The sequence below is a fragment of the Botryllus schlosseri genome, chromosome 8 (assembly GCF_051294905.1).
Source record: "Botryllus schlosseri isolate E-star chromosome 8, Bs_hap1, whole genome shotgun sequence".
Taxonomy (NCBI): Eukaryota; Metazoa; Chordata; class Ascidiacea; order Stolidobranchia; family Styelidae; genus Botryllus; species Botryllus schlosseri.
In genome coordinates this window covers 5506415-5530980 of record NC_137243.1, presented here as the reverse complement: position 1 = coordinate 5530980, position 24566 = coordinate 5506415, and the positions used below count along the sequence as shown (strand labels likewise).

General features: G+C 41.5%; 3 protein-coding genes across 3 annotated transcripts; 2 read left to right on the top strand and 1 right to left on the bottom strand.

The window, feature by feature from the left end:
* Nucleotides 1-748: 748 nt before the first annotated feature.
* LOC145443978 (caspase-6-like) lies at nucleotides 749-10106 on the bottom strand. The gene is made up of 6 exons (XM_080321882.1): nucleotides 9784-10106; nucleotides 7708-7823; nucleotides 7461-7649; nucleotides 5180-5330; nucleotides 4961-5047; nucleotides 749-1302 (listed from the first exon to the last, which is right to left on the bottom strand). Exons 1-6 carry the CDS (start codon nucleotides 10040-10042, stop codon nucleotides 1130-1132), a joined length of 975 nt encoding a protein of 324 aa, XP_080178008.1. The 5' UTR covers nucleotides 10043-10106; the 3' UTR covers nucleotides 749-1129.
* Nucleotides 10107-11450: 1344 nt separating this feature from the next.
* On the top strand, nucleotides 11451-13109 carry LOC145444019 (uncharacterized). Its single transcript, XM_080321923.1, has 3 exons — nucleotides 11451-11655; nucleotides 11845-12000; nucleotides 12214-13109. The coding sequence occupies exons 1-3, from the start codon at nucleotides 11547-11549 to the stop codon at nucleotides 12876-12878; spliced, it is 930 nt and encodes a 309-aa protein (XP_080178049.1). The 5' UTR covers nucleotides 11451-11546; the 3' UTR covers nucleotides 12879-13109.
* A 1941-nt stretch (nucleotides 13110-15050) lies between these two features.
* On the top strand, nucleotides 15051-24070 carry LOC145445380 (uncharacterized). The gene is made up of 3 exons (XM_080323571.1): nucleotides 15051-17115; nucleotides 22539-22694; nucleotides 23032-24070. Exons 1-3 carry the CDS (start codon nucleotides 17007-17009, stop codon nucleotides 23697-23699), a joined length of 933 nt encoding a protein of 310 aa, XP_080179697.1. The 5' UTR covers nucleotides 15051-17006; the 3' UTR covers nucleotides 23700-24070.
* The last annotated feature ends 496 nt before the right edge of the window (nucleotides 24071-24566 follow it).

The window sequence follows — 24566 nt, the reverse complement described above, 5'->3', positions numbered from 1 at the left end:
CGAGTACTCGAATCTGAATCGAGTATTAATTTTAATGATTCGAGTCGAGTAGTAAAAGACGATATTTTCGAGTACTGAAATTATACGCTCCTCGCCACTGCATGTTAATTTATTAGCGAAAATTGCAGTTTCAATACTATTTTCCAAATCTGGAAGCATTGAAACCTTGATTGGCCTATCGCAACGTACGAAACTTATAGTACAAAGCCATGAACGTTGCGTGACATAACACATTTCCGAAGCCCTGATCATCCCACAACATTGTCACAAAGTGCAACGAAATCGGTATGGTCGAAAAAGTACCAAAATATCTTTAATTTGATGCATAACAAGGCATTATATGCTATGTGATGGCATAAAAGATACATATTTGAGGTTGGACATCTTTCATTATGTTATGACGTAATAATGAGTGATACTCGATACTCGAAGCATAATACATGATTCAGAATCGAATCACCCAAGTACTCGAATTTGCCCAGCCCTACTCGTTACTAAACCTTCGCCCTTGCGGACATATGCGTAAATAACTTGCGGTCGAAGTCACCATTACGTAGCCTACACACAACTGTACGAGCGCACGTACGTCGTACACGGTGTACACTGTACAGTACACTGCCGGCACCATCCAGCATATGAAACGACGCCTCTCCAAATCCCGACTACGCTCGATGGTACCGTCATCAGCCACTGTGAGCACTGAACAGCTACGCCTGTCCCTCCTGACCCACAACTCTGCTTACCACGGTTTCCGTAAAACCAAATACAGTCAGTTCATTGTACTAGAAAGCGAAAGGCGAAAAACTAAAGTACATATCATCTGAGCTATTCCGCTCGGTCAACGGAACTACAGAAACATAAAAGATGCATAAAAAGCTACTTAGAAATTAATTGGCTACCGATTCACAATGAGCGGCGATTCAACGCGCGTGTCAGGAAGTCAGCGCGACGTATGAAGAAAATGATTGCACCTCGAGAGCGGATCGCAAAACTTGGAAATCACAAAGCAAATTCAATCAAATAGACGCTAGTCCGTAGAAATAAGATATTGTGTATCAAAAGTGATTAAAAATTAGGCCGCGTCAGGTAGCTGGATCTGATGTTGAAGAGCGAGGCAGTCACATTCCCTCTACTCTTTCGTCACGAGATAAAATTTCTTGGTTAACATCGACAAAAAACAAGGCATCTGTTTCTTCCCCAGAGCCCGCGGATTCCTCGTTCTTTCGACGCTCTTCTCGGCGACTTTGTAGTTCACGAACGTCAACAGGCTCAAAATATCTTGATTCGCCGCCGACTCGCGCCCTGTAAAAGACGAAAATATGAAAATCTTACGCGCCTAAATTCATGAATCCATTCCGACTCGGAGACGGTGTTCAATGGACGCATTGAAACAGGGGAAGTTACGTCACGAGCAGGGCCGTAACAGCACTTCGCCAGGCCCCCCCCAAAACTTTGGTCGTGGGCCCCCCATAGGGTTATAGACCGAACTTCTGGGGGGCTTCGCCCCCCAGACCCCCCTCCGGCGATACCCTGTTTACCGCTAGTTATGATCTCCGTTGGGAGTTTGTATAGTCAATCAGCTTTTGTCGTAAAAGCGCGCGAAGCGCGGGAAATTTCTAGAATTCATGACTGAATCGGTCAGTATCATCGGGAATTGCATATATATTGTTATCAATTTTTATCTTCTCTCTGCTCACGTAATCAGATTTGCCGGTAGAGCTGAGTGAGGTGTGTTTGAAAATGTAGAGGACCACTCAATAATAATTAAACATCTTCGGGCGTATACCCGTTGGTAGGAACGAAACAGCACCTCGTCAGGCCCCCAAAATCGTGTACTAAAACTGTACTGTATTGTGAGCCAGCGCGATACACGAAAAATTTCGATAATTTATGATAAAATCGGTCAATCAGATCGGCGATTGCATATATATTATGCTATCAATTTATTGTTCTCTCTACTCACGTAATTAGATTTACCGGTAGAGCTGAGTGAAGTGTCTTGAAAACGGGAGGACCCGTAAATAATAATTAAACATCTTCGGGCGGGCGGACCCGTTTATATGACTTCGTTACATGATGTTATTTTGTGACTTCCAGTCTGCTATATCAAAAAATATAGAATCGCCCAAACGTAGGCTTCTAAACTAAGAGACGCATACGATTTCAAATTGGTATTTCTTCACTGGCAAAAAATTTTTCCCAGCGGGATGGTATTTGTCTTGCGAGGTTCAGATTGCAAAGACAGGAACATTCGGCGCCAGTCATTTAGGCACCTATGGACAATTAAACCTATATGTATTTTGTATATATAACGAAGTCTTTGGTCAGCATAAGGGTATAGACCAGGGCTGGCCAACCTTTTCAGCCAAAGGGCCACATTCGATTGACGAACTTTTGTGCGGGCCACTATCCGCGCGAAGCGCTAAATTTTTTTGAAGTTTATAGGTCAATAATATTGTCACTTGACTATATTGCGGGCCTGCTGTTTATCGTTAGGCTAAGTTTGCGAGGGCTGGGCTATTCGGCACATGGACACATCGATATCGAAAGCTGCGACCAACATGCGTCAATCATTTCGTGCCTAGGTTTCATAGTCGACGGTCTTACTGCGTGCGCAAACGCAAGGTCGCATATGTTGAACGACACTTTGTCTCGTAATCGCGAATATAGTTAGACTCAATCTGATACATTGGGCGTTCTTCAATTTTCACAAAAGGGCAACAATTTTTAAAACAAGAAATCGAGTGACAACATATTGCGCTAAAAGCTTGTAGAATTTTTTTACCTTTGATAAATCTATCGCAAATTATTCTGCTTTATTGTAGTGTACGAAGATATAGGCTACCAATATGTGAATAGTTGATGGATCTGTCAATGAGTCGAAACTGATATTTTAATCATCACATCACAAATGTTGCGGCTAGACTAATCAAATTTTTGGTTGGCCTTGCAAGTTTACAATCTGTGCAATCCATTTTTGATGATAGTAGAAATTTCGGAAATTACCTCGCGGGCCACTCAAAACCTTCTCGCGGGCCACAAGTGGCCCGCGGGCCACGGGTTGGCCGGCCCTGGTATAGACCCTTTCGGCCAAGGTTTTCTCGCTGCTGATCGTTCTGGCACACTTCTTGGAGTCGCATGTTATATGACCTAAAACTTGATTGGATGTCTTGGTGGGTCGTGGCGCGGTAATGGCCCAATACCCAATAATAAAGATACATGGCTACTTGAATTCGCGCGCAGTGCGAAAAATTTTTGAAAAAATTGCATAAATTTTCAAAAAATACTCTATGATTTATGCTAATTCACGAAATAATTTTGGGCCCCCTTCGAGCTCGGGCCCCCCCCAATTGGGGGGTTTGGGGTGCGGCAGTTACGGTGCTGGTCACGAGTGAGGTGTTCATTTCGACAGCTGTAACTTACACAACTACGTGTGGATCAGGGTTGGACTACAGTAATTTTCAGGTCGTCTCAACTAGATCAGAATTAGAATTATAGCTACAGTTTTTTTTTCAAATTAGATTAGAATTATCGAATTCGCAAACACTTTGAAATTGATCTAAGATTCCAAATTAGAAATATATACAACAAAAATCAGTTCAGTTACACTTCGCTGTAATTAACACAATTAGATAATTCCAGTTGCCAAGTTTGGCGTGGACTGTGGATGCGCACCGAATCGGACATGGTTTACTATCGAGTCGCGTCGCACCAGACCTATTTGTAAATACCACCCGCCATATTTGTAAATGTTGATGTGATTGTGACATTGTAACATAAATTACGTTTCTATTTACTCAGCCTCTGAGAAGTTCAAATAACAATATATATTGCTTGTCAGCCACTACCACGTTTCTTTGCCGATATCAACGTTCACTCCTGATCAGTGAAAGCTTCCAGTGAAGATACAGTCAAGAAATCATAGCTACTTGAATACTTGGTCCCTGGCGATTCCCAAACATTCATTTTTGATAAATTCAAATGACGAATTTCGCGACCGATTTTCAACATAATTTCGATATCTTTGAAAAACTAAGACAACAAGAGGTAGAAAGATGCAGAAAAATAATCAAATCTCCTCGAAGAACCCCATTTTTGATAGAGTCGGGCTAGTAGAAATATAAGATTTTAAATTTCGCTCAAGTAACCCAAAGCTGTCCAACAGATATCATCACCAAGGCTGGGCACAAAGATTCGAGTGCTCGAGTCAGAATAAAGTATCAAATGTAATGACTCGGGTCCAAATTACCCATACTGCCATGGCGTGTAATTTAAACACTCGACTCAAACCTAGACTTGTGCTAAGTACCTGATTTTCAGAATGAGCATCTGGAACTAGAACCGCTCACTTTTCGCAACGAGAATTAACGACCTTCAAATATCCACAACTAAATAACTAAAACAAAACTAACTATATTCAATTCACAATTCCAAAGCAACACATCAATTTAAATTCCATCAGAATCGTATCTGTTTTCTACACAAGCATCGGCACAAGTTTGAAACGGGCGGGTTTCAACCCCCAAAACCTACCCCCTGGCTACGCCATTGTCAGCAATGACGAATCTGAGATAGCAATAACATCACATAACAGAACAACGCCATCACAATTCACGCCAAAGAACGACACGTGTTTTCCAGTTGTTAGGCGACTAAATTTCTTTTAAATGTGCGACTTGAACTAGAACTACTCGCTTAATTTCAAAATCACCAACTAAAACTAGACGTCTAGAACTACCCAAAAAACAATAGTCTGTCGACCGTAAACTAAGTTGATTGTCAGTTTGTACAAGTCTGCTCGAATCCTCGTTTGGAAACGAATCACTCAATTCACCCCGACCTAAAAATCATCTCAAATCAAATTTTCGGATAATAATAAAATTTGCTAACTTGGAAGATGTTTCCGTTACCCGCGGCACTATTTGTCAAACGATACGGCAGAGAAGCAAACAAGACCTACCTCTGTTTATCAACTCTTCTTCAAACACCTCCACGAAACACTGAATATACCAGGAGCCGTACAAAGTATCTCGATGTGAAAAGAAACCTGCGCAAACAGAACACAAGACGATCATTTTGTCTCGCAGCACAATCCGTCTTACAAATCACGAAAAAACTGACACGTTTCAAATAGGAAATTGTATTAACACCGCTCGCGTGTTCACGTTTTCATACGCACCTTCTGTGACAGAGTAGCAGAACAAAAAGTCGGAAGCGTTCGGCAATGTCGGAGATACGCCCGCGTCGACCACGACTTCGTTGTCAATGCCGTCTACCGTGTCTTCATCAGCGTGGACAACAGGTTCTTCGTGCTGATCACCTCTGCAGGCCTAAAATAATGTTCAATGGATTGATTTCACAGAAGCTCACGCCAGTGTCGGGATCAGGTCACTAGCTTAGAGTCACGAATCATTTCGAGTCATTGCAAATGCACATTTCGACTCGATTTTCGAAGGTGACTCGAGTCAAGTCAAGTCAAGAGTCAAGTCACAATTTAAGTCAAATTGCCTTTTCGAAGTATGGGGCGCGATTACGTCATTGCATTTTGCTAGCTGTCTGAAATACAGATTGAATGGTCATTGATTTTATAACGATGAACGAATATGGAGTTAAATATACACGCAAGAATAGCGCTGCATCGCTCATATACACGTAGAACTGTTAAACTACGCGAGTAACTGCATAGCCTCAGTTGACAGTTACCAGCCAAAATAAAGAATAGAGAGCGAATTAAGAGGCGCACTACATTACCACTTACATCATCATATGATATTCGAATACAATTTCAATAAAGCAAGGGCTTTGGCTAAGGTAAAAACAGAGAACAGAAATAAATATTTTGCTATTAAATTACTTTACTACTAGTTTACGACAACGCAAGCTGTAAGCTTCGATCACTTCGTTTGTGGTCAATTCATCTGTAAGAAAACAATGGAGGCTCAGTAAAACGCACGATCATTGAATGATTGGTCGCTCTCACAGGTTGCGCCAGCGTTTCGCGAACACTCCGAACATATGCAAGAAACAGTGATTTTTATCGACACCGATTACTTGACGACTTGAAACTGACTCGTACATTTTGCTCCGAGTCACGAGTCAATCCACATTTCTGATACGCCGAGTCAAGTCAAGTCTAGTCATTTTTACAAAGTGACTCGAGTCAAGTCAAGTCATCCCAACACTGGCTCACACAGGCGTATAACAGGTGGTGAAAGTGGTCAGCGTCGCTACTCGAGTAGAAATTTATATTAACTTACAAACAGAACTAGCGATTTCCAGGACATATCAAAACTGCTTCCAGTGGAAGCAGAATTTTAAGGGTGAGACAAGTTATCAAGTAACTAGTTATGAAAAGCAAATATTGCGGTTGCGTAGGAAGAACGTCGAAACGTTTTCAGGAACGCATAAAACATCTGTTACATAATCTCGCCTGCGCGAAAAATTATCGAGACGACAGATTTCGCGTCATTGGGAGGGGCTGCTCACACTTTCATATGCATGCATCGGAGTTGGCCTCTATCAAAATTCATCAGCCCAAGCTTTGTCAACAAAACGAGTTCGTGTACTATATAAAAATAGTACATTGAACGCTCTCTTATTATGATCTCATTTCATACTGGTGACGTCATATTTCGAGATACGATTGTTGATATAGAGAATGTTCTTTCCAATTCTCTACTAGTTGTTGACGATTACCCCTGACGAGTGTCAGCCGAATATAGTAACCAATATGAATATACTATGCAATTGTGCAGTTACCGTGAAGCAGGGGCTACTTTACGGGGTTGTAACCAAGTCCCAAGGTTCCGAGTCACAAGTCAATCTCACTTTCATAGTTTTCACTCGAGTCAAGTCGAGTCATCTTCAATTCACCACCGAGTCAAGTCCGAGACCAAGTCAGCTAGTAGAGGATCGAGTCCGAGTAATAGTGTTTTGACTCGAGTACGAGTCTAATTCATCATGTTCACTGTTCAGTTTTCAGTTCAACCCACTTATTTCAACTCTGCTCTAGTGATATAGAATGGCTGGCATTCATAATATCGTAATTTTCCTCAGTTTCAACAGTTTTTGGCCTGTTTTCAAAGAATCAGAACTGATAGACGAAATACCAATCTTAGAAAGGCCGTGCTCAAAGTTATTTTCCTATAATCACGGCAATACCCTAATAACCTGAATTCATAATGACAAGAGACTTTCGACTACAGTACTTCAATATGGTGACGGACTGACTCAGTTCCATAAATTTAATTCGAGTACCGATATCCAATTTTCAGAGGGAGCCGAAAAAATGAGACTTTATGAGATATCTTGTTCAGAATAGATAAGAATGCGCAATAGATAACTTATGTGAAATTATTGCAAGTGAAAGACCAATTAATCCGCGAACTTGACGAACCCAACCAGCAGCATTGTGATCATAAAAAAATGGAATTTAAATGTGAATGATAAAATACACAAACCTGAAATATAAACACTTTAGGTTTCCCGATGAGGCTTGGACACGACTTTCCGACAAACCTTTCCGTTAAAGGTTTGACATCAATTTTACCGTCGGTGCCATAAATAGCACCGTTATCCCCGTGACTCAAGAACACCATGAAAAAGCAGTCGTAATTTGAGTGATCAATAGAGGCCGCATTTTCCACAATCTGAAAAATGGACATTGTCAATGGAGATCGTTTGTCGAGTTAAATAACTGACACATACGTGTCGTATATCAGTTGTTGTCACGTTCGTGTACGGTTTAACGTCAAAATCAAGCTTCTTGAATAGTCGTGTTAAATGCTTCTCATCTGCTTTTGTACCCATCCGCTGGTTCATTCCTGGAGAAGGCAAGTTTATGAGGATTGTAGGCCCTACATAAAAAACAATTTCAAACGGTTCTTTCTTAAATAACTTGATTGGTAGGTCGTGGGTTCAGACCAAAGACCTGATCAATAAGACTGTTATCCATTTCCCCGTTCGACAGCATGGCGGGGTGGTGCAAAACTTAAAAAGCCTTACAAGGCTATCTCTACACCTTACTTGTCCAGCGGCATATGCACATCGTACGCATAGATCATGTGTCCGCGTATCATATTTCGCTGCATATCCCGCAAAAACGTTAAGGACAAAAATACAAACATACTATTCCATTTATTGCTATTTCATAAGAAATGGCGAGAAAATGCTAAATCAATGTCGATTTACTCTGTTACAAGTCATCACACGGCAAGTTGGCAAACAGCAATGACACCTTGACCTTTATACCAGTACACATACCTCAGCTCAATAGTGGACATCAGTCAAGTGATTGGCCTTAGGAGTAAAAAATAATCGAGCAATTCTGTCTTTGGTTATTGGAAGCAGATTTATATCATAACTAAATGTAGTTAATCAACAAGGAAATGTTGTTGCCAAATGTCTTCCATAATAAATGCTCAAAACATATAGCATCTTTTCCTTGGATTGCGCATTGATTAGGGACCTGCGCAGGTGTGGCCATGTGACTACGCTATGACCATTACCTTTAACCAGTGGTGTCCAAAATTTGTCAGCTTGTCATTCACTAGAAAAATTATAAAAAATTCACGTGGCTCCCAAATGGATCACCTATCCATCTAAAGTTGTTTACTGCAAGTAACAGGAACATGAATAGTAATATTTGCGAGATCATTTATCGTTGATTGTTCAAGAGCGTCAAATAAATCAAAGAGCCTTTGACTGCATGCCTTATTACAAATATTTACAGTTATTTTCCAAAATTTCAAAAAGATTCGCGGCCCACCCGAGGCTTGGGAAGCACTGTCTCAAACCTTTGAACAAATTATTATTCACTAACTAACATGAAATTATAGAAATTAAACATGGAACGGCAACGACCGATTTTGCAGCTTCGTTCCGCTTCGCCGAGGCTGGAGTGGAGAATTGTTTTGCGTAAGCGACTGTAGGATTTCTGGCAATCCAAAAGCTATCTTCCCGAGCGCAGAAATTATTGAATCAGGTCTTGATCGAAAGCTACTGTCGCACCGATTCCGAAAATATAAATTAGAATAATGATCATGCACTGATCCACCTAGAATCCGTCCTCCAAGTCTGAAATATCGGCATTATTCGAACAATCGCAACGGGTCATTTTTATGGCCATTGTGTTGCGGTTACCCGATTGTTCTGAACAATGCCGATATTTCAGACTTGGAGGACAGATTCTAGGTGTATCAGTGCCTGATCAATATTTTAATTTATATTTTCGGAATCGGTGCAACAGTAGCTTTCGATCAAGACCAGATTCAGTAATTTCTGTGCTTTTGGGTTGCCATAAATCCTACAGTCGCTTACGCAAAACAATTCTCCACTCCAGCCTCGGCGAAGCGGAACGAAGCTGCAAAATCGGTCGTTGCCGTTCCATGTTCAATTTCTATAATGAAATTATTCAAATTCAATAGGCCTAAATACGAAAAGTGACCAAATATCAGATGGGGGCTATATTCTACAGAATGGTCACCTGGACACTACTCTAAAATATACTGTTCAGTGTTCATGCTCAATGAAAATACCATTTATTGTGTATAACTACGCAAACGTGATTGTCCTTGTTTATAATTATTTTACTTGAGGTCATTAGTGTAGTCACTTCAACTCAAACATGGGATACAAATGAGTTAAAAACGGAAACATGGGTCTGTAACAAATCAAGAAATAGTCCTTTCCTGCACACTCAATGTCAATAGCAGGACTACAGGAGCGCTTACTTACTTACTTCTTGACCTACCGAACCATCAACTGAACTAGTAATCGACTTACCTGTGGTGTAGTGGAAATATTCATTGTTTATTATAACCGCCACTCCTCTAAAACCACCAGAAGCAACATTTCGGCCGGGCTTGTATCTGGGTATCCTTTGGTCTGACACTGCGTCAGTCTGTTCAACTGTGGTTCGCTTTTTGCTGCTGCCGAAAAACTTATGACCTATGCCTTTAGCATCTGTTTCAATGTCATGTTCTATATCGTCGTCTCCATCAGCAAACGCAACCCCATCTTTTTCCGTACCATTAAAAGACATGTCGAAGAAACGAATTGTGGCAATGAGTCAAGTCCGTATCCTTACGCTGACTGCTATATAGTCATAATAACAGCCCTGCGAAAACAAAACCAAAAAGTCGATGACCAGCTCAATGTTTTTTACGCATAGAGCACCACCTTGTCGATAATTCTTCAGACAGATTGTCTTGTTAGGTGTCAGTAGTGATTCGTATCGTATTGTAGAAGTTGAAAACCTCAGTTCCTGTTCCACCATACCATATCATTTTTATTTCCGCACAGGCGAGTCCCTCGACGAATGATACATGTTGTACGCTGTTTAATAATCAACTCATACATCTCCCGGGCTGCATCTTATGTACATCTACTTTACGAATAGACAGGATAGTATGTAAGAAATGCCTGCACCAACTTTTATATTAGCGCAACATATTTTTTTCTCAACTCAAGATCCGAATATTGAATTCACTTTTTATTGTGTATAAATTCAAGTTCAGTTCAAATTTAAATTCAGGTGCGACCATAAATTCAAATCAAACTGCAGTTTATTGGTAATAATCTTATTATTTCAAAAACACCACAAGATTTGCGATACAATGAAGGTGTCGAAACTACTTGGAGTACTCAAACACCCACCTATAAGACCATAACCTCGAAACGAAAAAAAAACACACATTCATATTCAACTCAACCTTTTCTCATGAAAAGCAACTGTGCCTAGTTAAGTAGGGTTACCATATTTTGGAAATCAGCTGAAAGGAGGACACTTTTTCAAAATTGTCAGACTTACAATACTGGGGTAAAATCCTGAATAAATGATAAATTTATACCGACTTTGGGGTCGGCTGACTAAAAAAAAATCATTTTTCTGGCTCAAGTCCCGAAAAAACCGCCAGTCCGTTACTTGGCCGCTGATTTCCTATATCGCAGTCCAATTTGCTCGTGCATTAACCAAAATTCTCCAAAATATAAGGACAAATTCTCAAGAAATATGACATTTATGCGTCCTCCGAGAACACTTTCAAACAAGTCAAAAAAGAGGACGTATGGTAACCTTAAGTTAAGTCGTTTGAAAATTTGTCACGATATTTTTTAATGAATTCGAGCGATTTTTAATGAATAACCTCAGCGTTGACGTAATAAAAAGATGGCCACCATGACAGATATATACTTGATATACTGTTTGCTGTTGAAATCTTGCAAACAGGAACCAAGACTGCAGTGAAGGCACTCCGGTCTTGCTCATGCAAAATATAGAGTTTCCACATGGAAGTAACTGTTACGTAATCGATTTTCAGCTGCTCGGGTACAGGTAGGCCTACAGGTTATGTAACAGTGGGCTCCCGAGGTATGTAGGCGCAGTTTTTTCGGAGAGGTCGTGGTGTTTGCTCACCTCGCTGAGAGAGTTGCACAACAACGCACTAATCCCGTATATAATCGAGGTTCCTGGTCGGCTGACTCACAATCGCTACAAGTGAATCGTACTAAGCTGATTCCAGAAGATACTCAGATTGCCTTCCGTTGCCATGGACTCGAGAGACAAAGCAGTACTAGGTTTGACCATCGCGTCGCCATTGGTGCTAATCGTGACCGTCGTCTTCAACGCTTTATCCACAATACCAACGGGAAACGGAGGTAGGTTCCAAGATCTTGTGAAATAATACTCAATTCGAGGTTTCATCCGTTTGGCAGGTTCCAACAATAAGTTCATCTCCTTTGGAGTCAGAACTTCGTCCAAATTGACGACTAGTTCTTCCGATTTTAGAGCATACAATTTTCCGACTGACACCAACACGAAGTCCATTCAATACAAACTTTTTTCAGATATATTCATCAGCAACCAGGTGAATTTGTCAGCGAAGTACGAGACCGACTTAACTCCGGATAACTATGCATTCTCAATTTGGTCCCTCATCTACGTGTGGCAGTTGGCGTGGATTGTTTATGCTCTGACGACGATTTGCAGGCGTAACATCAAAGGTGAATTGGATAGAAACACACTTGCTGACCGTTCGTAACGTAACTATGTAATCATCAACTCCAATTATTAATGCTACGGAGATTCTCCATGACAGCAGCAGATATTTCGAGTCAATTACATTCCCTAATCGACTATAAGCATGCCGAATTGCGGGTTTGCTGTAAAACCGCGTTTTGTGCGATTTTATTTATCAGTGATGTATCATATTTCAGGTCGAGTTCTCCTAAATCCGATTGTACTGCCTATTTGGTTCTACGTATCCTGGATATTCAGCTGCATTTTCAACATCTCTTGGCTTTTCATGTTTGATCGAGAGTTTCTCGTTGGGGCATTCATAGTTATTCTACTTTATGCGCTGACCGGTTACGCCGCGATGGGTTTCCAGGCCATAGCGACCGAGAAGAGCAAAGACGAAGTCCGAAAATACAATTCTGAGTTAGAGTTGAATGTGATTTACGTTATTGTACAGAACGGTCTTGCTACTCTATTTTCCTGGATCACGATCGCGACATTTTTAAGTTTATCCATCGCCCTCGCATACCATAACGGCGGCAGTATGTCTGTACAAGATGCCAGCACATTATCATTAAGCTTGCTACTAGTGGTCGTTATTGTCTGGTCTATATTGGAAAACACTGTTTTCTTTAAGTATGCACATGCCATTTATGCTTGGTATGGTGTGCTGGTATGGGCCGGTATTGCAATTTTGGTTAAAAATTACGATATTGATAATCCAAACACTCCCCTAACGATAACCATTATCGGTGTAGGGCTAGTTTGTTTTGTAATCAAAGTCATCGTGCACTATAACAGAAGGCACACTCTAAAATCGCATATTCTCAGCAATAAAGTGGCCGCTCTTACTACTGCCATGTAAAGATACCGTTGCTTATAATAGGGTATACTGTGTATATTTTACCTTACGTACTGTGCTTGCAATATCTACAGAATTGTACACGAGAAAAGATGACAACGTTTTTCAGTCTGTCAATGGGCTATCCAGTCTTGTCGCGTACCATTTCAGTTACTCATTAACCTGTATCAAATGCTATGGATTTCTATTACATAACTTATCAATTTGATACGAAAAATAAAATCAAGAACCTGATATGCTCAGAGTTTGTGGCTGATTTCAGTTAAGGCAGAGGTTCTCAAACTGCGGTCCACGGACCCCTTAGGGCTCGCGAACTAGATTTGGGGTGCCCGTGAAAGGGCAACGTCATCAAGAAACTATACGAAAACCTAGTCTCCTTTCATAATGAAGTCGTGAGTTTAGTCATTCGTTATCTTATTTAAGGCATGGAATACCCTAAATATAGTTGATCTTGATCTGATGACATTCCATAGTCATCGGCTTCCGTAATCCAGGCCGTACGCGCAACCGCCCGCAACACAAATGTTTAAGAACCCCTGCGTCTTGTTGCTCCTACATTCTAGCGTGCGAGAAATCTGCAGTACTCACACGATTTAAGATCTTTAGCTGTGTAGATCATTTGTATATCTGTAGTTCAGGTTCTGCGCATTAAAACCAGATAGTCAAAGGTATTACAAGGTTGGAAGTATATCCACTGTACGCCAGCCCACGTCTAAGTTACAATTATCGCGCTGAAGAGTAGATATGGAGCAGCACAAAGGATAGAGCACCTGCTCATTGCACTATTTTGAATCCAAACCGGGCTGGAAACCAATAAGCCTGCACCCGACACTGGTCAACAGTCAATGTGTCCGAGCGAGATAGTGTAATGGTTATGCGTCCGGCTTCTCGAGCGGTAGGTCGTGGGTTCGATCCCCGGTCGGGTCATACCAAAGACTCGAAAAATGGTATCCGCAGCTATCCTGCTAGGCGCTCAGCAATCACGGATAGCATGGAGGAGAAAAAAAAACGGGGGCGCAGACTAGATGACCTCATGGGGCCGTATCGCAACTCCGTCGCCAAAGCATCTCGATGGTGCAGGCGAGAAAGAATATCATATCTCTCTCTCTCTCTCTGTTAAACACGAAAGCGATTAGGTGATTCTTGAAGAGTTTGTTCTCTTGATTCCGCATATGCTCATATTTTTGCTAGCACATCAGGAGATATTCGTATTTTAAATTTTCACAGTTATGCTATTAGCTTCATAATAGGAAGATTACAAAAAGCATTGTTATCCTATTGTGACGTAATTGGTGAAGCCTGACTGATGTCGTGGATAATGAAGGAATAAAGGGGAGGTTTGACCTAAATTTCCGCAAAAACGCAGTTTATTGGGTAGTTAATTCCAGATGTAGAATTGTAGATACTGCTGGTGATGGGGTGTATGTATGTTGTATGAAACTTGGGCCATAACGCCGCATTCAAAGTAGGTGGACGGACACCTTCGCTAACGTCTCAATAGTGATGATTTATTTCACGAGTGTGATGAATATTCGGCCCGCGACGGGTTTTTGTCCGGCCCGCGGACAGTTTCCCGTCTTAGTTGATAATGCGGCCCGCCGGCCGGTGTCCTGTCAATACCGAGAAAACCATTACCGAGAAAGCCATTACTGAGAATGGACACCACCCAGAATGGACATTACCGAGAATGCAATGTATGCAATGCATGCATGTTATGCATATACGCAGGTCGTGTGCACATACATGACGTCTTTGCCACATTCGGTGTCGATTCTTAGATATAAATTTCTCGACAACGCCTTCGCAGTAAGTTAGATTCTTGGCATTGGCCGTTCTCGGTAATATTCATTCTCGGTAATGGTTTTTCGGTATTGGTGTAGAATCGTAAATGGCGATAATGCAAGTCTTCCCGCTTCTACTTACTTACGTGTAAGCTTCACCCCGCACGCTGCCCACATACGCAAATAATAACATATAGTAGGGTTACCATATGTCCTCTTTTTTGACTTTTTTGAAAGTGTCCTCGGAGGACGCACTTCTGTCCTCTTTTTTGAGATTCTGTCCTCTTTTCAGATTTTCAAAATATGGTAAACCTAACATACAGGCACTAAAATTTGACGTAGTAAGCAAGTAATGGGGAATCTCGGCAGACTAGGGGCGTGGGGGTTCTATACCAATACCGAGAAAACCATTACCGAGAATGCGTGCGAGAGTGGAGCTTACGCGTAAGTTCGTATAAGCGAGAAGACTTGCATCATCGGCATTTATACGATGTACTCAACCCTAATGAATTGATATCTTGGTGAATTTCGGGTACCGGGCTTATCGAACGCCTTGAAATCTTAATGAAGATTGCGCCGAGTGTTGATCGATCAGAGAGAAGCAGACATGGCAGCGCCTATATGACAATGGTGTGCTCAAATCCATATTGTCTTCGTCATTATAGGCGAGAAATGGTATGAAATGACATTGCTGTCATTACAATACATTCATTACATGCGATTTATTCCTTGTATATGTGGATAGATGGGCGAATAGTGTATCGATTCAGCTGTCGCGTATACGCGACCCGCCTATTACTTAACTTTCCTACATCCGGCACGCCGACTGGTGAAGTTGTCCGCCCCTGCACTAGCCTATTCGAAGAGTTCAAAAGCTGTATTGCTGCACGATAAAAATAGATCATATATATCAATATATCAATTCATATAGCACATTGTATTTACCTGACAGGACCTTTTGAAAGTATCGTACTTCTTTAGGAAGCTATTCAGTGCATTGCTTGCAATTGGTGAAGTTAGTAACGAACAAGAACGATTACACCAGGATATTCGGGCGATTGGAACTCGTTACCAAGGTTTTGGGAATGAGGGGATGGTCTGGGGTGGCATCTGGATGCTATATGGTGGCGCCACAATGAGCTTCAACAAAATAATGTATAGGCAGATCGATGGCATAGCTACAGGGTCGGCTATTCGGCCGAGTTAAGAGAATTTTTGTATGGTTTTTCCTGAAGATAACCTCATCTCGTTTCGCGCTCGGCCGACACGTCAGGTTGTCATGCTTATTGTATCCAAAAGAAAATCATATGCTAATCATTTTTAAGTGTCATAAAAATTGCTCGAAGAAAACTGACGGCAGTTTCAAAATCAGCGTGAAAAATCCAACCAAAATCACATACTTACGTATTCGTTTAAAAAATCAAGTGATATTTTGTCGACCAGAGTAATCGACAGTTTTGTGTTTTATATACGATACAAAAGGCTCGCTGTGATGCAGTAAGAGGTCAGTAGAATGTCGAGACGATGAAATTAGGTCTATTATCTAACATCCACCAATGTATAATGTGCGATGCTAACCTTGGCGAAGTAAATTTCACAATGAGTTTTAAAAGGGATCTATAGTTCTATGTATCCCTGAGTTTAGGAAGCTATGGCGCGCGACCTAGATACCATACAGAGATTGATGAAGTGCATAGGACCACACGTGAAAATCTTCTATCTGCAGTTCGAACAAAACGGTGGATTTCTTAGGGAAGTGGTTGCTGCTACACTATTTTTCTCTTTGCCAACTCTAATTTGAGACCACATCATATTTAGAGTGCAGCTCCCCTTTATGGCTCATTTGGAAACGCCAATATCTGAATTACCAAGGTTCGCATACGGTACACGAAACCAAAACGAGCGTTCGCACCATATCTCGATCCCCGTGGATCACGAACTAGCATGGAATATAGGCTGGTCGGGTTTATCTGTAGGCTACTTCAAGGGTTCATGCGGAAATGTCGGGCTATGTGCGGCGGTGCGCAGGAGAATAGTGGAAAGAATATATTACGATAACAAATCAAGCTTAGTATTGTCGAAAAAATGCGCGTCCCTGTGCTTGATATGTTATGTAACTCCGCTGTGTAAATTACCCAGTTATGTAACACCGAGATTTTGGAATGAATTAGACCATATATGAGTACAGGTAGTGGCTTGTTTGCTTACTCCGCAGTGGGTTATACAACCATTGCGACCGGCGTTACATAACATTTCTCTATATAATACCGGAGCCTTCACAAGTCTACAGTTTCAGAGCACCAGTGTACTTTCAAAACGTATTAGATATCAACCTTGTAGAAACTGTAGCATGGATTCCCAGGGAAGGGCAGTTGTCAGTTTAACCATATTGTCGTCTGTTGTACTGCTCGTGGTCATTATATTCAACGGATTGGCGTCTATACCGGCACAGGACTGGAGTAAGTTTACTTAGTTATAGTCCCTTTTATCTGTGAATCTGCCAATTTGTATACCGAAATGAACAATCGTTCTATCTGTCTTGCCAACTATAAGTGGGGCGAGCTTCGTTTCAAATTATAAAACAGGGGTCTGAAACTCAAATGTGTTCGCGGGCCAATTTTCTAGTTTTTGATGGCGTCGCGGGCCGCAGCACCAATAATAGGGGTATTCAAAGTAGGCCTTATTTGACGAGGCCTTGTTCACTGGCATCACACACACCTCGTGAAAATATGATTATTTACTATTTTGAGTTCACGCCTGGCACGAAAAAGATCACACTTTTAAATATTTGGATAAAATTGTTGTACTCGGCACTGTTTGTCAAAATAATTAGTTATGCGTGAGTACAAATGCATTGATATTTACCCATACACTCAGATTCACCAGCGCTATTAGCCGTTTCATATGGCTGTACCAGTAGCTTGGATAGACGGTATATTTGGTCGTTTTGACACCCTTCCATCTGTTCATTACGTCGCATTGCGGCTTGTGAGTCGCATTGTACGTTGTTGCATGGAACGGAGGAAAATAAGGCAATCACGGATAAGATTATATATAATGAAGCCAAAATAGAGCATGTGTGGTGAGCCTTTCGTATGCAGCTTAGCAATTTAAATCAAATAACCATGTGGAGTACTGTGGTATAATGGCACTTATGTGATGTGATTCTTCCAGTTTGATGATTCGTAACCGGGGTCGCGGGGGCGCTAGCCCCCATAACTTGATATGGCGTTGTAGTCACGCACCCCTCAGACTGATAAGTCTTACACTTGCTTGCAGAATTCATGTCACGATTCTAACACGGGTTTTCAATCATGGATCCTGATCGAGTAGTTCATTGATTGAATGCTTTGACATCGATTCAACCTTTCTGAAGTTGTAATATCCAACCTCCGAGTGGCAGGTATAGAATGACATGCATTAGTATCGGCTAACGATCAATCGCTAAGTGCGACCGTCGCGGCAGGAGATTGAACGAACACCGCTATTGTAAATTAGGGATGGTGTGAACTTGAGGTTTACGTTCGCGTTCTGTGTGTGAACCTCGGAAATTTAGAGGTTCGCGTTCACAACAGAACCTTGGTAGGTTTTGCACTGTGAACCTTTTTCATATATTACAATTTTCACTTCAATATTATATTTTTGGTTCGAATTTATTGCATTTCAACTGCGGGCCACTCTATGCATGACGCTGGCAGCATAAAACATTAACACAAAACGAGCATGCACCTTGACAATCTCAAAGATTTTACTGGCTCTGTTACAAAAGTTTGCACCAAATATCCAGCTCCCCGTTTATGAATATTTAGTGACTCTCTGCTGTGAGCTTGACCCGCAATCACACAACATCACAAGCGACATGCAGTACCTGTATTCGGCGAATTATGCTTATTCAACCAATCAATGAGATTGATATCGCTTTCTGATGTGATAAATCTAGCAGTTAATCTTGACTTCATATGTTTTAGGTATCATTAAAACAAAGTCCGTGCGATTGAGGTGTTGGCTACAGTTGTATCACTTGTGGGGTAGCCTAATATCGGTACCAAATATGGAAACATGTTTTACGCTCTGCCCAATGTAGAGCCCAATAGTCAGCCGCCGAATACATTGTCCGGTATGGTGAAGACCGTTAAGGCGTAAGCTTATATTCACTGGCAACTCCTCGTCGAAATTGCCGGCAAAGTCACGGATGATATTGATTTTATGGGAGTATCATATCATTTGACTGCCTCAGTTGATACATATAGCGAGGTTTCAAACGCCAGTAGTACGTGTTTTGTTTAAGCATTGTGTCATTATGTGGCCCGAGTCGTCGCTAGGTATCGTGTACATTAATATAGGCTATCACTTAATTGAAATGTAGGGTTGGAATTAGCAATATGACGTCTCGTGACGTCATGAGGTTAACGTTCGCGTTCACACAGAACCTTTTAAAAAGGTTCGCGTTCACACGAACTTGAACCTTTCAGAGGTTCACACCATCCCATGTAATGCTTCTGCCCGCGGCGTCTACTAAGCTAGAAAATTGGCCCGCGGGCCCGAGACCATTTTTGAGTTGAAGACCCCTCACCTATATGCAGGGTTGCCATCGACATGGACCCAAAAATAACGGCAGTCGAAAAATTTGATAGGCGTTGAAAATGCGTTTTTGTACCTACTTGGTATTTATACGAGCCGTGGCATATCACGTTCCATACTTTTTGCTAGAAACAATCTGCCCAGCAACTCCTTGTTCTTAAAAAGTGCTTCATGGATCTCACGACAGCTCAGGTGTAGGTGTACCTTTACTTGTACCTGGGATGTAATTGTCATTTCACTAAGTCTGATCCTTTCCTTGGTCCAATTCGCCGAAACAATAGGAAACACTCTTCAACTTAACATCAAATTATGTGGAAAGAGTGACTTATTTTGACTTTAATTGGTACGGCACCCTTTGCTACATTGGCTTTATTTTGAACCTGGATTACGAATGCGAGGTACGTAATCGCGGCATATTATTCAACAGGCTACAAAGTAAACGAATTTTCGGTTCAGTTTTTACAGCCTCGCGGGCCGCACTTTGCCCGGGTCTGATCTAATTAGTATCTCGTCTCTTGCGTACAGCAAGAATGGGTTATGATTGCGGCATCGTATTGAGTATAGCTCTTCTCACGACAACCGTTTTCTGATTAGCCTATATAAACGACGTCGCGTGGATTCGCCTAATCACTAGGGCAGGTTTTTGTTGCAGTTAAATCCGTGGAAAGTTGCATTCATTTCTGACAAAAGTTGCAGTGAAAAGTTGCATTTATTTTTTCACCAAAGTTGCACTAAAAGACCACATTTTGCTCGGTTGACTACAAAAAGGTCAACTTCCCAGTTCCACTCCTGAAATACAGTTTTCCATCCGCATTCTCTATTGATTGACTAAAAAAAAGGTCAACTTTCCGACTCAGCTCCCGAAATACCCGTAAGAGCGTTACTTCAGTGCTGATTTACGGTATTTCAGTCGGATTTGGCCGTGTATTTCACCAAAATCCAAAATACTTTCATGAAAAATCGAAAAAGCTGCAAAATCTTGCAAAAGGTTGCACGAAAACAATGGACTAAAGTTGCAAAAAGCTGCACTACAAGATTCCCTCAAACAGCTTAAAACGTCATTCTACATATCTTACGAGTATTAAGGAAGCTGCCGGAGGCTGTAAAAAAAAGTTGCAAAAGTTGCAAAAACTTGCCCTACTAAACACTAGAGATGGTTTGAACTAGTGAACTAGTCGGAGTCGGATCAGTTCTTTTTGGATAAGGTCAGAATCTTTATGGATAAGCATGGCGTTTGTAACTGAATAACTACCAACCAACAACACGCAAGTAACCGCCAATCCAGTGCGAAAAGAAACGAGCCATATTTATATATTCACGGAACCACCGTACCGTGTTGGGCCGGATCTTCGGCCGGACTTTTCATTTTCGGCCGGAGCCGGATCAGAGAATTGAAAAATCGGATAGGAGCTGGACCAGTAAATTTGTCGATCCGTTCCGCACTAGTGTGAACCTCATGGCGTCATGTGACGTCATATTGCTAATTCCAACCCTACATTTCAGTGAAGTGACAGCCTATATTAATGTACGGTTTGTACGCGATACCTGGCAACGACTCGGGCCACATAATGCCGCAATGCTGAAGTACATATTGACGCTTTAAACACCTCCACCGTATCAACTGGGACAATCAAATGATATAATAATCCCATAAAATCAATATCTTCCGTTGCTTTGCCGGCAAATTCGACGAGGTCTTGCGAGAGAATATAAGCTTACGCCTCAACGGTCTAGGCCACACCGGACAATGTAATCGGCGTCTGAGTATATGTCGTCGATATGGAGCAGAGTGTCAAACGGGTTTCGGTACTTGCTACTGATATTACCCCTTGTACAAGTTATATGGCAGTAACCAACACCGCAATCGCACGAATTTGGTTTTCATGATAAGAGTGAACATATGAAATCAAAATTGACCCCGCCTGCTAGATTTGTGACATCAGACAAGGATATCAATTTCATTGATTGGTTGGTTGAATAAGCATCATTCGCTGACTACCTGCAATACTACATAAGGTGTATAGCTCTCTTGTTGTTGTGTAATTGCGGGTCAAGCTCACAGCAGAGAGTCACTAAATATTGACCAACGGAAAGCTGGATATTTCGAGCAAACTTTTGTAATAAAGCAAGTAAAATTTTTGAGATTGTCAGGGTGCATGTTCGTTTAGTGTTGATTTTTTATGCTGCTAGCGCCAAGCATAGAGTGGCCCGCAGTTGAAATGCAATAAATTTCAACCAAAGCTGTTATAATGAGGCGAAAATTGTAATATATGAAAAAGGTTCACAGTGCATCAGAACCTACCAAGGTTCGTTTGTGAACGTGGACCTCTAAATTTCTGAGGTTCACACACAGAACGCGAACGTACTACTAACTACTAATCACTATAGTTACAGATTACTTGGTAGTTTCAGCATTTTGAACGAGGCGGCCGCCACCTCGAGATAGTGTAATGGTTATGCGTCCGGCTTCTCGAGCGGTAGGTCGTGGGTTCGATCCCCGGCCGGGTCATACCAAAGACTCTAAAAATGGTATCCGCAGCTATACTGCTAGGCGCTCAGCATTCACGGATAGCGTGGAGGAGAAAAAAACGGGGGCGCAGATTAGATGACCTCATGGGGCCGTATCGCAACTCCGTCGCCAAAGCATCTCGATGGTGCAGGCGAAAAAGAATATCATATCTCTCTCATAGTGACGAGATAGCGCCTATGCTGCTGTTTACTGCTAAAATGAAGTTCGCTGCGGTAGCTTGATAGGCTACAGCTCAAACTGCTATACCACTCACTGCACTAGCTATCTCACCCCCTAGAAGTCAAATCCTGTTGTGTGCACACCGCGGGTGTTCCGATCATTTGTGATGTTATAAAATCACGACGCAAAAGCATAATTTTTGAATATTATGCAACACAGATACAAGAGGAAAACGATCGAAGTTCTGTATGTTGAAAATGATACAAAATAAGAACGCAAGTCGAAAACAAGGACATTTCTTAGAAATAAGGACAGTTGAGTTTTCGAAGACCTGGTCCTTCAGAATAAGGACAAATCTTAGAAATAAGGACGGTATTGCAACCTTGCCTAATGCCTATATGTCTATGTACAAAATGGCGGAGCTTATCTCGGCGCTGTCATATTTACTCAGAGTTTCATATGGCATGTTCGGCAGTTGGCTGGTTTGTCAATCGTTAATGAATTTACTTGTTGCTTGGTAAAAAAGTGTTGCAACATGCTTCCCCGCTGATTCCCTCCTTACTGCGAAACGGAAGTCGGTTTAGCATCATTTTTTCAATCGTTCGATTGCAGATCTCTTCCGGAATACGACTGGGGACATATCCGCCAAGTACGAAACTGACGTGACGCCGGCCGGCTATACATTCACGATTTGGGCTGTTATATATACTTGGCAACTCGCATGGGTCGTGTACTCCCTGACAACCATATGCCGACGGAATATCAAAGGTACGCTTGCACCTAAGTGCGATTGAACCGAGGTCGATAAGGCTCCTTTCGCAAGACAATCCGTATACATAGCACTCAAAACTTCTAAAAGGGTATTGTAGGCATATCAGATATCCCCCTCATTCAGACATCATCCTGAAATTTCTAGTCGCATTTTGATGAACTGTCAAATATACGATTTTCAATTCGCATTTCTGGTCGAATCCTGTTATAAAAAGTAAAATCAACCACATTCGACACTTATTATACTTCCGAGCCTATTATACTTCTATGTGCAGTGGTGCGGATACGCTTGCAGATACCTTGACCTCTGTCAAATTCTGAACATGATTTTCAGGTCGAATAATCTTGAACCCGATTGTTCTCCCGATCCTGTTCCACGTGTTTTGGATCGCCAGCTGCATTTTCAATATCACCTGGCTGTTCGTATGGGACAGAGAATATCTGATGACTGCATTCGTGATTCTTTTACTCTTCACACTGACCGGTTACGCCGCGTGCGCGTTTCAGGCAATAGCGACGGAGGAGAACAAACTCGAAATGCGCAAATACAATTCTAAAGCAGAGCTAACTTTAATTTATATTCTGGTGCAAAACGGTACTGATTTGATATTCTCGTGGACGACAGTTGCTACTATGTTGAATTTATCGATCGCTTTGACTTATGCCGACGGAGGAAGCATGTCGAGACAAGACGCAAGCACGTTATCTTTGAGCCTGCTTCTTGTTTTAGTGATCGGCTGGTCCGTTGTGGAAAACACAGTGTTCTTCAAATATTTCCATTTCGACTACTCCTGGTATGGTGTGCTCATTTGGGCGGGCACTGGCATTTTGGTGAAGAATTACGATATGAACAACCCTAATACTGCGCTAACGTTAACCATAATAGCTGTAGCTCTTGTGTGTCTTTGTGTCAAAATAATCGTGTACTTCAAGCGTAGACACACTTTGAAATCGCATAATCTAGGCAAGGTTGGCGATATTTCAATGGCCGTGACTGCATAGAACGAATCCCTTCATTTTGATACTCTGTATATGCAACTATTTGCCACGTTACTATAGTCTGTATAGATATGCTGCGAACAACATGAATAGTGACGCATGTGCTTTCGGCATCGACGCATTCGATATTTTTTCAGCAAGAAAAAATGTCTGGAAACTTGCTGAATATGGACTGGCCGCGAATGGAATAGCACTATTCCTATGTCAGAATTTTGCTTTCGATACATTCTAATTTATCTTTTGTACTTTGTCTTTCATATATGCAACTTATAGCTAGTATGCTAACTGACTGAAGTCTTATTCAGACTTTCTTTAAAAATACAACTGTGACATCGTGACTCATTAATACACGTTTGATAACGTTGATGAGCTGAGGGAAACGCCAGGAAAAATAATCGTAGACAAGTAGTTGTATAGCTTTACAGTATACTGGTTGGAAATTGAGCCAGAGTTGGAGTGCAGCGTTTTTTAGGCAACCTAACAGTCTAACAACCTAATCAGTGAATCCCCTGGATCCGGAAAAAAGTCACTTTTGAACAACCCTATTACAGTACAGTTTTCTTTAGCGCCGTGAATAAGATTATATGCAACCAACTATACATGGAACTGGAGTGTTTATAAAGAAATGCCCAATCGCCTTATACGTTCATGTACGGGCATAGTTGGATAGCTAGAAAATTTGCAGCATTTCCAAATTCAATTAGAACCCCTAATTCGCAAAACAAATACAACAAAAAGCAAACTCACTTCATATCAATTCTGAGTTCCTTGTCATAAGCATGAGAACGGCAAATGTATGTACGCCAAGCTAGGCTCGTTTCGTACTATACAGTGCTGTACGAATTTCAGGAAAACCATAAATTACACTAC

Excerpts from the sequence above, each read along its gene's own strand:
- LOC145443978 (XM_080321882.1), bottom strand. The coding sequence starts at position 10,042 with ATGTCTTTTAATGGTACGGAAAAAGATGGGGTTGCGTTTGCTGATGGA. Across the intron at positions 7,650-7,707 it reads CAACAACTGATATACGACAC|ATTGTGGAAAATGCGGCCTC; the intron begins GTATGTGTCAGT and ends TCCATTTTTCAG. Across the intron at positions 5,331-7,460 it reads CTAAAGTGTTTATATTTCAG|GCCTGCAGAGGTGATCAGCA; the intron begins GTTTGTGTATTT and ends ACATTATTTTAG.
- LOC145444019 (XM_080321923.1), top strand. The coding sequence starts at position 11,547 with ATGGACTCGAGAGACAAAGCAGTACTAGGTTTGACCATCGCGTCGCCA. Across the intron at positions 11,656-11,844 it reads AATACCAACGGGAAACGGAG|ATATATTCATCAGCAACCAG; the intron begins GTAGGTTCCAAG and ends AACTTTTTTCAG. Across the intron at positions 12,001-12,213 it reads TTGCAGGCGTAACATCAAAG|GTCGAGTTCTCCTAAATCCG; the intron begins GTGAATTGGATA and ends ATCATATTTCAG.
- LOC145445380 (XM_080323571.1), top strand. The coding sequence starts at position 17,007 with ATGGATTCCCAGGGAAGGGCAGTTGTCAGTTTAACCATATTGTCGTCT. Across the intron at positions 17,116-22,538 it reads TATACCGGCACAGGACTGGA|ATCTCTTCCGGAATACGACT; the intron begins GTAAGTTTACTT and ends GTTCGATTGCAG. Across the intron at positions 22,695-23,031 it reads ATGCCGACGGAATATCAAAG|GTCGAATAATCTTGAACCCG; the intron begins GTACGCTTGCAC and ends CATGATTTTCAG.